We start from the raw sequence: 15013 nt of genomic DNA, 5'->3' as shown, positions 1-15013 counted from the left end.
AATGTTATGCAATGCCTTGAATAACCAAGACCGTTACACTGTGTATTTATAATTATGCAAGACTTGCTAATCAAGTCGTTTAGTTGAAAATGTGTCCCTAAAGTCATAATCGAGTTAGGGTTAAGAGATTGTGGTCATAAGCGAATAGATTTTCGTTTAAATAAATGTTTAGTACATGGGATCCCAAAAATAGAGTTAAAGGACAAATTTACAAACTTTCAAAAGTGAAATATCCACAAAAGCCACTCTACTGGAAAAATACACATTTTAGGTTTTCCTGTCCCTGTACTATCCCTCGGTCGTGGAGGACGAGCGACTGACAATGTACACATCACTTCCAGAGCTCTCCAACTCATGGTTGATCCATCTTACCCTGCCTTTACCTACACCACGTAGCACCCGTGAGCCTAGGCCCAGCAAGAAAACCATATAGCACAGCATGATCAATAATAATAATCAAACAATTCATAAAACAGTTAACCAAGCATTCAACATGTCATAATGGTCACCTACTCAATGATAACAAACGATGAATCATAAGCAATTTATTTCAACACTTAACAAGCCCTAAGAATCAAATTAGCAATAGTGAACACATTAATACTCAATAGTTTATCATAATCATCATACAATACCCAAGGTCGACGCCCTTAGGTCGCACCCTCTATTTAACCCATTGACTCCGACTCACTTAGGCCGAGCTCAGTGTTAATCTAGTTGACCTTAGCTCTCAGTGGTTGAGTCGCGTCCTGTGCGCAAATATCAATCCCAACACTTTTAGGCCATTAATTTCATGCTCACATGGAATATCATAATCATACAATCTCTGTATTTAAATATAGGGGACCTTAGTCCCATCACAGTCACACAAGGGTGCAGTTTTCTTACCTTCAAGTCCGAACGGAGAAAGTGTAATGGTTCCGAGCACGATCCTTACCATTGAGCCTTGGATATAAACCTAGTCACAAGGGTTAATGGGATCCATCAACTTCCAATCAAAATAAAATACCTAGGAGATAGCGACTAGCCTCCCGGACCTCCATTTCTACTAAACCGGGTAGTAGAAGTTATCCCAAGCGTCTAGGTTTGAACCCCCAAGCCTTACCAATTATAGAAATAATTCTAAGGCTAAAATCCCCAGGTGGGTCGCGACTTGGCTTAGTGGGTCGCGATGTAACGACCCAAATTTGCTAATAAGGCTTAAGGGCCTTGATTAGTGTGCCGGGAGGGCATAATTGGGATTAGAATGAATGTTATTGATTTAAATGCGTAAATATATGATTAATAGTGTGTTTATGATAATTGATGATATTATATGATGATGTGATATATATGTTTGAGATATATGCGAGAACCACATTATTATGTGGATAATTCTACAGCCGGCGACTCGAGGCGATCCTAGGTCTAGATAGCGGGAAAAGTCACAACGGGGCATTATATTTGACTTTGGACAAGTCAAGAAGTATGTTAGGTATCGGGTAGTGATTTAGACAATCGGCTGATGAAAATAAATAATTGGAGATATATTTGAGGTTAGGATGTCTAGGCGGGATTATTGGGGGATTTTACCGTTTTGCCCTCAGGGACGTTTCCGGCACCCCGAGCTTTGGGATTAGTTTAATCATCTAAGGATATACTTGGAAGACTTAGAAGATGCTAGACAGAAAGTGTAAACTGACCCTATCTCTCCTTCCCTCTCTTTTCTCTCTTAGCAAAGGAAAAAACTCTGAATTTTCAAGAGAATCAAGTTGAATACTTGGGAATTGAACAGAATAATCTAGAGGATTAGCTCAGGAACTGATCAAGGTCTGAGATAGAGCCAAGGTAAGCTTTGAATTTTTGTTTCTGAGGTTAGGAATTTAGAGAAATGGCTGAGTTTTAAATATCTGTGGTTTTGGCATTTAAGGTGGAAATTGAGGCTTGAAAATTTGAAGATAGGTTAGGGGACTCATGGAGAAACGATTCTACAGTTGAGGTAAGGTTTAATTTAAGGTTTGAAGGTTGAATTTGAGAGTTTTCATGGCTAGTTTTGAGTTCTGCGGATTTGAAATCTCAGAAATTGGCATTGGGATTTTGGTGAGTGTTAGGCTGGATTTTTGGTGGAGTTGTGTTTTTTAAATCATTCTAATGTTGTTATTATTAATTGGTTTTGAGTTGGGGTCTTTGGGATGGCTTAAGGGGAGGTTTAGAGATTGAAAATGGTGGATTTTTCTGGGTTCGAAGGGTCGGGCCGCGGCATGGTTCTTGGTGAGCTGCGGTCCTTCGAGGCTGTTGCATGCTGAGGAAGGAGGGCGAGCCGCGGAATGGTCCAAGCAATGCCGTGACCCTTACCTGTTTTTGTGCCTTAGATGGTTCTATTTGGGGGCCATGCCGCGGCATGGGTGGCCTATGCCAGGGCGCTTAAGGGATTTTGGGATTTTGAGATTTTAGTCTTGGGAATTTAACCTAGGGTGCTGGGGATTGAATCTTTTACCATATTTGGTGAAGTTCAATGATCCGGGGACTAGAACTTGGTTTGGAAACTCATTTAAGATTGTTAATGGTATCTTTCATCATGGTTGTGACTAGGTGTTAAGCTAGGGCTTGGGGATCGGATCGCGCTCAAGGAGTATCGCCCGTAGCTAATTCATCTAGAAGCTAAAGGTAAGAAAACTACACCTGGTTGAATATTTGAACGGGACTAAGGGCTCCCTGATATATATGATTGAAAGAATGGTATTATTCCATGTAAATTGTAAACCAATGGCCTAAGCGTGCCATGGTTAACTTGTGCAATTGGCACGGCTCGGACACTGGTATCCGAGGACAGCTTATTATGCACTGAGCTCGGTTTAAGCGGGCTGGAGTCAGTGGGTTAGACAGAGGGTGCGTCCTAAGGTGTCGACCCTAGAATTTGTGTTAATTGACTATTATATATGTGTATGAATGTGATTAATGATATTGTTGAATAATCTGAGTATAGATGAGGTTACTTGTACCTTGATATGTGCTTATATGCTGTAGATTGAATATTTGAACATGCTTATTGGAATGTCTGTTTGAAAATATGGTTTATGTTGTGTATGTTGTTTTCTTGCTGGGCCTTGGCTCACGGGTGCTGCATGGTGTAGGTAAAGGCAAGGGCAAGATCGATCAACCTTGACTGGAGAGCTCTGCAGGGTGAATGTACATGTCAGGCCGCTCAACCGCCCCAGTTGAGGAGATTACAGGGACGAGAGGAGCAGAACCTTGTATTTTTCCTTAGTATGGCTAATGTTTGCTGTTAATTGTTGAATTTTGTAAAATCAACTTTTAAACATTGTTCAAGTTTTGGGGATCCCTTCTGTAAACTGTTTATAACTTATAAAATGTATCTTTTGAGGCCAAAATGTCTTTCAGCCCTAGAACACTTTAGCTAATGACACGTTTTGATTAAACGACTTGATTAGCAAGTCTCACACCTTTACAAATACACAGTGTAGTAGTCTTGGCTATCCAGGGCATTATTCGCGACTTTCCCCCAAGTCAGAGAGCAAGCACCCTAGCCAAAAGGGGATGCGGGTTGTGACTTGGCCTAGTGAGTCGCGACGCACCCCCAAGTCAGAGGCATCCCCATGCCAAAATGGCCACACGAGTCGCGGCGCCCCCAGGCTGGGTCGCGGCGCGCCCCCTTCAAACCCAAAAATTCCAAGTTTTCCTCCTCCTTCTCAGCTAAGAACACCCAATTGAACCCAAAAAAAATTTATGATCAACTCCCCTCAATTCAACACTAAACCAGCCACAAATTCAAGTCTAAATTGCACATTTTAATCATCAAAACCATAACTACAATACCAACATCACTGTCTCAATCTTTCAACTCTTATCACCTCACAAACTCAGCCTAATTCACCACTCAAGAACTCAAAATTCTACCTAAACCAACCCAGCAAAACACATAGATTAAATCAAGGTTCTTACCTCAAATTATAGCCCAACTTCCCAGCAGAATCCTTGCACCAATTCAGCTCAATTTCTTGAATTTTCCTCTGTTTTCCAGCTCCAATTCCTAGCTTGATTCCTCTCCAATTCCTTCAAAGTTCCTTAGCCCAAGTCCAGCTTATGCACCCCTTTGAATCCTTAGCTTCAAATTTCATCAAGAGAGAGTGAGAGAGAGGGAGTACGTGAGAGATGAGAGAGAGTGAGCTGAGAGCTTTCCTTTAGCTTCTAGTCTTCTCTATTTTCCTAAGTATGAATATATCCCTTCTAAGAAAAGACCATTTTCCCTCCCACAAAACAATTAACTCTTTAATAAATCTAAGGATATAAAGTCATTTGTTTCCAATCCCCACTAATTCCTTAAGTGTTCCTCACATTTATCAATTAATCCTGTCATCTAATTACTTTCCAACTACTTACCCAATGTCTAATAAACCCCAATATATATTCTAAATTCCCATAAATACCCCCAGGCTCCCCCAAGCCAAGTATAAATTCCCACCGTGGCTATTTTGTCAATTTGCTCACAAAGACAGTCTCGAGTCATATACTGCGAATATATCCACATAATGATGTGGTCTTAACAATTAATCTCATATAATCACATTTATGCCCTCAACGGGCCAAAATTACAAAGATGCCCTTATAAGCTAAATAGGGCCCACATGCATTTCACATAACCATATAATCATGCATTTAATCATTAAATCACACATAAACCAATTGTGCCCTCCCGACACGCCAATCAATGCCCGTAAGTCTTATTAGTGATTTTGGGTCGTTACATGTTAGTTCATACAAATGCTTCAGCTACTTTTGAATTAACAGTTTCACCATTTTTCTTCTTATGTGCCTTAGTCCAAATATCAACTCTAGAAGGTGCTCTTGCACTTTGTTTACCCATTATCTGCCAATTGTATACAGAAAGTTAGCATGTTTGGGGAAAAAAATCCAATTGATGTTATTACCAATTCTTCACTTAACCCTACATATCTTTTACGACTACAAGTGTGAGGAAGTTGCTTTGCCCTTTTATTTATGAATTTCTCACTTATAGCCTACTAAAACCAAACATTAATAATGATATTTTAAACTAGAAACATGTCAAAGTAGATGTCATTCTTACACATAAATGAGCATAAAAAATTCATAATAACAATTTAAATTGAATTACCTTAAACTCAGCAATAGTTGTTTCCCTAACAAAACTTTTCCACTCAGTTTTTGTTTTGATGTTGTCAAGTTTCATTTTCAACCTTGCTTCTTCATTTGGACCCTCTCTAATTTTAGATACCAACCTTGATTTTGAAGCTCTCCAAAGATCAGTCATACTTTGAAAAACATAGTCCTTTTGCCAATCTTTATCGACCTTATACGTTGCCTGAGTAATGTTAAAACATGTAATATATTAGTTTAAACAAAATTGCCATTCTTGATTATCATAAAATACCGAAAATGAATCATTAATGAGACTACATACCTTAATAGATTTCCATAAAACTTATTTTATTCCTAAAGTGATCTTCCTCCAATCAGTTATGGTTATTGTTTACTGAGTTTTTCAAAGACTAGAATTATCAATGATAAGAGAGCAAAAGGAAAGGATTTAAAGAGAATCACACAAGAGTTTTTACGTGGTTGGGGAGTTAAAGAGCCTTAGTCAATGAGTCTATTGTATTAGAGCTTAGAGAGCTTTAGCAATAGATTTTTCTGTAAGTTTGAGCAGAGTATATGCTTACAAAAAAAAATTTGAATCCTATCTACAATGCACAACTGGTCCTATTTATAGGCAGTTTGATGCATTGGACTTAGGCTGAACTAATCCGGGCTCAATGCAGGTATATTTATGATTTTCTCACTAACGGAGGATTAATACAAAGGATTCTATCAAAAAAATACAGTAATCCAGGCCCATTGGGCCGGCTTGAGCATTACCATGCTATACAGCTGACAACAGTACGCAGCTTCAATCTAGTCTGCGTGGGCTTCTAAGGAGATCCTGGGGACAAGAATCATCAGAGTAATGGTAGTACTATTCTGAATAACGACGTACATTTCATATGTAACCTCTTCTGCAGGTTAGTTGAGGAGACAAAACTCTGTGTTTCTCGGGGTGATGTCATTGTCGGGGATAGTCTACCATGCCCAACCTGGACGCCTGGTTTGGGTTCATTTACAAACACCCCAGTCCATTTACCAGAACTTGGGTTCATCCGCTATTGTCCCAGTCCATTCTTAGACTTGAGTCCATCACCTTTAATTGTATCCCAGATGATGCATTAGGTTGGGTCCGGGAGGACAAATCGGGCCCACGTCATGGTCCCGGTTCCCTCATGTGCGGACGCCAGTGGACAATGATGGGCTTGCTAGTTATTGGGCCATCCGGACTTATTCTGTCCCCATCCATTCGACTCAGCCTGGGCCTTAGATCTCTCTAAAATAGCCCATGGAGCCAGTGTGTCATGCCACTTGTCTTGGGGGAAAACAGGGATAACATTTACACCCCAAGCCTTCATCTGTGCTTGCACATTGGAGGCTTGCTTCATTTTTTCGGATCAAAATCTAATATCCTGGTTTGTTCCTCGGGAGACAGGTCCATTTCCATGGGGGCCACTTAGTTAACCTTACATGAAAAGAGTTTGCACCAATGTCCCTAATCGAATCCCAACAACCCGGTTTGTTTCCCAGAAGGCGGGTTCATTTACTTAAGGGACATTTGGGTGACCCCTGTCCTTTCAAATTCATCATGTTATACGTACGTGTTTCCCTATATCTGGTGCGTCCATAATACTCGTGCCTGACAGATTTGGGGAGAATCTCTTGATTATCGTGATGACAGCCAAACGTCAGCATGATTTCTGAAGCGTCTCGTCTGTACGAATGATACCAATAGGGTAATTGAGTGGGTCATTTAATATTTATGCACCAACTAGGACCGTCGAATGAGGAAATTTCTAAAATTTCCTATTATGGATCGTTGGATCTGGTGGACGTAGATCGCCAATTGTCGAATACACAATTCGATACTCAATTGGGCTAATTAAAGACTCTGCGCAATCCAGGACTGTTAGATGAGGGGCGTTATTCTAAACCGTTGGATCAAGCAGTATGCTTTTTGCCCCATAAATACCCCCGGATTTTCATTTGTCACTTTACACATTCTGAACAATTAGAGCAGAGACAGATAGCATTTTCATTTCTCGAGTTTGCCGACGAGATTCTCCGACAACTGCTTCACCTCCGTCGCCGTTTCTTCCCAGACCACATTTTTTCATCACCGCTGACAGACAATCCAATCTCGGTTTCCAGTGGACGAGCTCCTGTATCGGCTCCGCCGATTCAAAGCCAAGATCTTGTTGACACTATTGCCAGAGACCCCACGACTTCCAGATCCAGTCCACCATAGTAAGTTTCTTAGTCCTTTACTCTTTTTTTTTTATTTCCTTTGAGACCATACGATTGTTCGGGTCAGGACCACCGCATTTGGTGTTCTGAGCAAAATAGACTTGTAAGATAGACAGTCTAGGTAGTATCTCCGGTAGAGTCACTACAAGAAAAAATACTTTTAATAACACCAAAAATGTGTTATCAAAACATACAATAACACTTTTTGATGTGTTAAGACCGACTATATTATCGTAGGTCAGGGTACTTTACATAACACTTTATCATTGTTATACAGATGTGTTATTATACTGTCAACGATAACACACTTTCTGTGTTATTTTACTAAATAGATAAGTGTTTAATTATATTATTTATAGTCGATTATATAACACATTTCAATACTTATAAATTTGTGTTATACTACACTTTAGTATAACACATTATTTGTGTTGTGTAATGAAGTTTCCATAACAAAATTCTTTACATAAAAAGTGTTATTGTAATAGATATTATAACACAATTTTCGTATTATTTTAATATTTAGATAAGTTTGAATTCTCATTATATATTCATTTATATAACACTAATTTATTCTATTATATTTTAATTTTTTTTTATATAATTAAAATTAGCTTATAATGTCTCTTGTGTGGTGTTTCTTGAATTTGTGAGCTAAAATGAGAATTCATAAGCAAACAAAATCTGAAATGCCTTATAAAAATGTTTGACAAACACAAATCTTTAGTTAAGAAAAGGAAGGAAATTAGTATGTAAAACAAATCTACATGTTTGATTTTTCATATCTGTTTTAGTAACCATATTTATTGTGTTATGAGTTTTGTGCTTAATCAGAAAGTGTGTGATCTTGAAGTGGTGTGTATGTATGCAACAGAACAAGAAAGAGAGGTTCTCTACTATTTCAGGTCTGAAAACCCATGTAATCACAATAAGAGAACAGATATGAACAGATCTACCAAGCTAATTTTTTTGCTAACAGATCTACCAATAGATAAAATTCTCTTGCTAATCTTACAGTTTCATATAAGAGAACAGATCTACCAAGCTAATTTTTTCTCTATGGCAAATCACCAAAATGGAAAACAGATAGAAAGCAAAAATATGGTATAAAGGGAAAGTAAAAAGGACACCTGAGAGATATTATACTTTCAAAATCTCATCCAAGCAGAACCTGCTTACTTAGAATAACCATCCAAACAAATAAAATGCTTCCAAAATCTCATCCAAGCACTCCCAAAAGAGATTTTTGGTCTCTAGACAGTCTCATGCCATATAGACCAATAAGGACTAAAATTAAAAGACACAAATCAACAAATCAAATTTGTTTTTTTTTTTCTTTTTTCACAGAGACTAAATGGTGTGTAAAAAATCAAATGCACCCAAAAACATCCACGAAAGGAGCTCTCTAACCCCACAGTAGCTTTTTATTGCTATGAACTAAATTAGTAGCTTAGTTTTAACTGACAACTAAACAATCACAGTCAATCCATATAAACTCAAAAGGCAACAAAGGTTCTCACGTGATCCTGTTTATAGTGTAAGTAACTGGAAAGAAGATAGAGACCATAAATCCAAACGACATAATCAACACTTATATTTTATGCTTAAGAAATGCCCTGTGAAAAATAATAAAACAAAAGAAAACAGGAAACATGTACAGACTCACAATTACAATAACAATACCTTTTTGTCCCTTTCATTGGCATGTGCCCATCCAGAATATTTTAAAGTACTATGATTGACAGATGCTGATTTTTCAACAAGTTTCTCCTCTGGTAGAGGCTCCCACCTACTTTTTGTTCGTCTACTTGCACTTCTCTGTAACTTATTTTCCAAAGAAACAGGAGTCAAAGTCTATACAATGCTGCAATATAAAATATATCTCATGGATTAGTTGAAAATACACTGGAATCCGAGATTGAGTAAATAATAACTCTATATCAAATGTAATTTAACCCCACATTAAGAACCCAAAATCTAACCAATAGGTTGGTTATGCTGCCATCGATATAGAATAGAAGTAAACATAGAATGGATATCTATCTATTAAGGGGAAATAAAAACATAAATGCCTTTAAGGCTATACACATGTAAGACTAGATGAGAATGAGATCAATGTCCAACAACATAACAAATTCCTTTCAACTTTACAAACAAACATCACTTAACTTGTTATGTCGACAGGAGTAGTTTTAATTACATAGGAATATATGATACAAGAAAGGTTTGAATGTATAAATCCACCCCAAAACAACAGGTCAAGCACATATATTATAACGAAAAATTTATCACGACTTGTGAAGCCTCCCAAAAAGGCCCATATATAAACGGGGAGGAAGAGAGTAGTGAAAGTAGATATATAAATAGAGAGAGAGAGAGAGACACCCATGCTTTACACCCTTGCTGAGAGAAACATGTATTTTGGTGATTCAAACTTATAGACAAAATAATGATGGCCACATACTAGTAGTATATACAATAGAAGAATCCAATACAACATGGCAACTCATATATACATATATTGCAAGGGAACAATACTTGAAAAAAAAAAGTATTGGAGTATACTGTGGAATCAGTAATAGAAGAAATTGAAGAAACAACATGAAAGAAGAACTTTGAAAGATCATCAGAAAATCAAAAAAAAATGAAATACTTTATGTATATGTCATCAACCAATCAATAGAAATTGAAAATAAAATCACAAAGATCAATACCAGCTTACTTTTGAGAAAAATTGACCCACTTTGGATAATTCCAATCACCTTTCTTCATTTCAATATCACTTCCTCCTGACTTCTTTGGTCCCTCAGCTTTGCATTTCAGGCAGTGGATATTTCTAGCAAAATTGGTGAAATTGCATCTGCAGCACATCAAAAGGGAATCAACCATGAGTTTAGGCAAAAACAAAAGTGAAAAAGGGACCTTAAGAAATAGAAAAATTGAAGAAACTGTAACTGTGGCACATCAAAAGGGCATCCATTCCAAGATTGAATTAAATATATACAAAAACTATAAATAGGATCATACTGTGTGAATTGTAAAACAGGGGTAAAAAAAAAGTAGAAAGAATGTATAAAAGGGGTAGTTTAACTCAGCAGTATCCGTACTATAAACAGCCAAGACTTCAACAAACACTTTCTTATATTTAACTTTCAGCATGGAGCATAATTTTCCATTATAAGGACATGCCTTATCATATTGATATAGTGGACATTTCCACTATAAGTTATAAATGCATATAATATATGAACAATAAATCATCAAAGACAATGCTGCCCTAACCCCTAATTTGGGACAAAAAAAAACAAAATTGGAAATAAAACTTAAGAAAAGAAAAAAAAGACATGGCCAAAAAGAAAGAGATCTTTGGGGTATAGAAGACAAAAAAGAGTTAGTTCATAGTTATCAATAGGTTATTTAATATATTTTTATGAAAGTGGTTAGAAGAAGAAAGTGGAGAAGACACATAATGGAAAGAAGCAACAAGAAAGAAAGATAGGTGTGGGCAGAAGAGTAGATAGAAAAATGTACGAATGGGCACTTTTAGGGAAAATTTGCAGTACTGAAAATAAAACTTACTTTAAAATTTGAATGAAAGTGTAATATCCTTCAACTTAATTATACTTAATCTAATATTATTAACTTAATTTAGATGCTATAGAAAAAACAGGGGCAGTGTTTATAAAGAGAAGAAAATATGCAGTTGGACAGTAGAATGCTTTGTTTGCTCCATTGTTTCTCAAAAATAAATCAAAGAAAAGGTGCTCACACTTGTTCAGTCACTTTCACAAACTTGATACCTTATTGCTAACATAGATTAGTCTATGCACATTGAGCAAAAAAAAAGCAGACTAAATATCATATGAATATATATCTTCATCTTCAAAGAGTTTTACTAAAGCATGTTTAAAATACAAATTTATCTTGAATACTTTCTACTCAAGCATTCTGTAACCAAGACAAGTTTCTTGATTTTTATTATTGCTTCATTAAAATTCCAATAACTAATATATATTTTACAGGATATGTCTAACAAAACAGGAAAAATGACATCTCTATATATCATTAGTAAAAAATAATGCATATAAACACATAAAATTCAAACATGGTGATTGTAAACTACCATAAACAAAACCAATAAATACCCTGAACTATTAAAAAAGAAAGTAATCACTATAGATTACTTGGACAAAAGAAAGATGAAACAATTAAAGAAAGTAATCACTATAGATTATTTGGACAAAGAAAGATGAAACAATTAAAGAAAGTAATCACTATAGATTACTTGGACAAAGAAAGATGAATCAATTAAAGAAAGTAATCACGCCTAAAGTGCATTATTCTTAATACTAGGTATAAGAGAGTCAACTAATCCAAAACTAATCAAAGAATAGACTTAAGTATTATTGGCCCATATAGCAAGAATAAATCCTATAACAAGTCCAACACGTGTTTTTTGCTGCATTTCACCAAAGAGAAAAATTCGGTTAAATAATCCATATGACATTAAGTCATCTAAGCATAATAAGAACCATGAAATCATTATCACATATCAGTCGGGTTATCAATTCATAAAAAAAAATAACTTTAAATGAGTAGAGGATGAAAGTAGACATGCCCAAGCCTTTATAATCAGTCCTCCACATGCATACCATAATAACTTAAACCAAACCAAAAAAGGCATTATCAAACAAGAAGTTGTTTTCAAATCACAACATGCATAGTGCTTCATGGTATTCTCCATTCTTTTAAAACATAAATTCATTATGCATAAAGAAATACAATATATATTAATATATATGTATATGTATAAATATATATTACAAACTAATAGAGACACCTTGTTCACAAGAATATCCTTTTACTTATCAAGGAAGACCTCTATCTCTTTAACAGCTCTCAAAACCTCAAATAACACCTTATGCTCTTGTGAGTTGGGTGCTACATAGAACACATGACCAATCTAATTATCTAAACTTTTCTGTCAAAGTACGCAAAATAATAACTAAAGCAAAGACCAAACCTAAAGGAGTTGTTAAATCAGATTGTACTGTCTTGCTTTTAAAGGAAAATATTCAAGTCAAATCAAAATAACTTAGCGAAGTAATTCTTGTAAACATAAAAGAAAAGTTGAGCAAAAACATAAATTTTGAGGCATAAAAAATCAGGAACAAACTTAAAACGATGAAAACTTGGTTCGATCAATTCAAATGCAAACCTAGTTTAGTTTTCTGAAATGCAAATACAGAAAAAAGGACCCAAAAAAAGAAGTTTCAAAAACAGAGAAATCTAAATCATTTGAATTCTTACATGAAGACATATTTCACAGGTTGTATTCCCTTTCTTGTTACACCATTCCTGTATACAATCTTTATGAGCAAACTAAAACTTTTTGAAGAAGAAAAGCAAAAAAAGATTAGAATTAGACAGTTCCAGAGCAAGAACAAGGAGCTTCCAAACACACCCAAAAGGGAAGTCCATAACTAAACGTAGTTGAATACATCAAAAACCCTCACATATTATATAATTTACAATATTATTAATGGAATTTTCATTCAGTAAAATATATATATGCGCATATATATTAAATGCACTAACATATATACCATTGAGATTGTATCTTCTATGAACATTGTAAAGAACCCTGACTCATTCAAATAAAGTTAGTTCAACATATCATTAAAGCCTACCCCAAAAAAATTAGAAACAAAAAGACTAAAATACAAAAAAACACATCATACTGGGAAAAAGGAATTACCAGAAACCTCCACCTTTGTCCTAGACATTGTGAAAACTTGAAATCTCTTCCCACCATAGTCGATAACCTCAGCCATAACCCAAGCTAAAATCTTGTCTTTGATCTAAACCCAATCAGTTAATGGGTACCATTTTAGAATCTGATTTTTAATTTAAAAACAACACTTGAATCTCTTGATATTCATTTCAAGCACAAATATTGTTACTTATTTTTCAAAGATAATATTAATAAAAAAACACAAAAATATGGGTTGGAAAGATCTCACCTCAATCCTCTTTTTCCATGCCAACAATTCCTAATGTACATGTGTTTATGTGTGTGTGTGAGTGAGTGTGTGTATGTATATATATAGAGAGAGATAGAGAAAGAGAGAGAGGTAAAGACTAAGATAATTACTAAAAAGGCTTGAATAGAGAAGTGTTTATTGAGCTAGAGACTATTAAATGGATAGAAAATAGTAGGTTCAAGAAGAAGGCTCCTCAAAAGGCTACTCAATCAAGAAGAAGAGTCTTACTTCATAGATTACAATTTGTACTATGGATCAAAATTGAAAACAACAGCTAAAAAATTGAAAACAGCTGCTAAAAAATTCATCTTTTTCTCCAAATAAATTTCTTTAAAGTTACAGTTGAGAACTCTAAGTATTGATTTAATTCTGCATAAGACTCCCCATTTCGTATATCACAGTCAACATGACTAGAGTGACCTTCCAATTTGAAATTCCAGTTATAAATGCTAACCCAAATGCTGAAAAACAAAATCATATTACAAACTAAAAAAATAAGGCTTGCTCTCTAATAAAAAATCAGTTCTATTCATACTAGTCTCAAGAATTACATGCTATAAAGTCTATTGTTTACTTGGTAAATTATTTTATTTTGAAAAATAGACCAATCATAAACTAAGCAAAGTGATAGAAGTCAAAGATAAATTAATCCTTTATCATAAAAGAATGTAAAGAAGAAAGAAGGAAAAAAGTTAGTTCATCTAATTCTCTTTAAAGATTTATTACAAACAGTTTCAGGGTTTAATCTAATATTTTGTATCCATTCATGATAAGCACCCAACTAATGAATAAATTACATTTGTACAAAGCAAAAAGAAAAAGGAAAAAGACTCACATCTGGAACAACAATTTGAGCATCAGAGTTCTCAATCAGTGGGGCATTAGATGAAAAGCTTCGATTTCCAGCGCTGGCAATGAATTGTGGCTGCTCAGAATTGGAACCTGTCACTGACATTTTCCCTTTTTCTCAACTTTACATGCACTTACAAGGCTGGAACTGTCAGAAGGAAATGAAAACTAATCAAAACTCCATTTTTATGTGATAGAAATTACAACGCAAGAATTAATAAGAAAGAAAGAAAAAAAAAACTTCAAAAATCATGACTTTTGAGTTAAAACAATAAGGACATATCAACATATAATAAATATATATGTATATATATATGTGATATTCCTCTATTATGTGCTTAAAACCCAAATAACAAGAAAACTAAAATTAAATTTGGGCATTTTTTTTCATTCAAAGCAATGGTTTAATACCCAGATAAGAAAAACTCATAAATTCCAAAAAAAAAGACTTTATCAGTCACTTTTTCTGTACAGAATGAAATTTCATTTACTGAGATTGTCAAGCAAGAACACAAAATCAAAAAGAAAAAAAATATATATAAAAGCCATCCATAAGAGTGCCAATGTAGAACTTAAAACAATGATTACCATGTCAAGACAAACTAATTGAATACTTTTCACGCATCTAAATTCAAAAGGGAGACAGGGGCATTGGTAAGAAGATTAAATGCTTTAAGTCAATGGACCATTCATATACCAAACCACATTGGAACATTAAGAGGTTTATGTTCTGGTTTAGAGTTTCAAAATCATGT

General features: G+C 35.1%; 1 protein-coding gene across 1 annotated transcript; it reads right to left on the bottom strand.

The window, feature by feature from the left end:
- Positions 1-8946: 8946 nt before the first annotated feature.
- Positions 8947-14364, bottom strand: LOC133779491 (uncharacterized). Its single transcript, XM_062219446.1, has 6 exons — positions 14245-14364; positions 13124-13226; positions 12964-13009; positions 12676-12753; positions 10088-10225; positions 8947-9189 (listed from the first exon to the last, which is right to left on the bottom strand). Exons 1-6 carry the CDS (start codon positions 14362-14364, stop codon positions 9090-9092), a joined length of 585 nt encoding a protein of 194 aa, XP_062075430.1. The 3' UTR covers positions 8947-9089.
- Between the last annotated feature and the right edge of the window lie 649 nt (positions 14365-15013).

This window comes from Humulus lupulus, chromosome 5 (genome assembly GCF_963169125.1).
Source record: "Humulus lupulus chromosome 5, drHumLupu1.1, whole genome shotgun sequence".
Lineage (NCBI taxonomy): Eukaryota > Viridiplantae > Streptophyta > Magnoliopsida > Rosales > Cannabaceae > Humulus > Humulus lupulus.
This window is presented reverse-complemented; position numbering and strand designations above follow the sequence as displayed.

Bases quoted from the DNA above. Each gene is read 5' to 3' on its own strand.
- LOC133779491 (XM_062219446.1), bottom strand. From the start codon at position 14,364: ATGTCAGTGACAGGTTCCAATTCTGAGCAGCCACAATTCATTGCCAGC. The intron at 13,010-13,123 runs GTAATTCCTTTT...TGAATGAGTCAG, and splicing joins GACAAAGGTGGAGGTTTCTG to GGTTCTTTACAATGTTCATA. The intron at 12,754-12,963 runs GTTAGTGCATTT...TTCTTCAAAAAG, and splicing joins ACAATCTCAATGGTATATAT to TTTTAGTTTGCTCATAAAGA.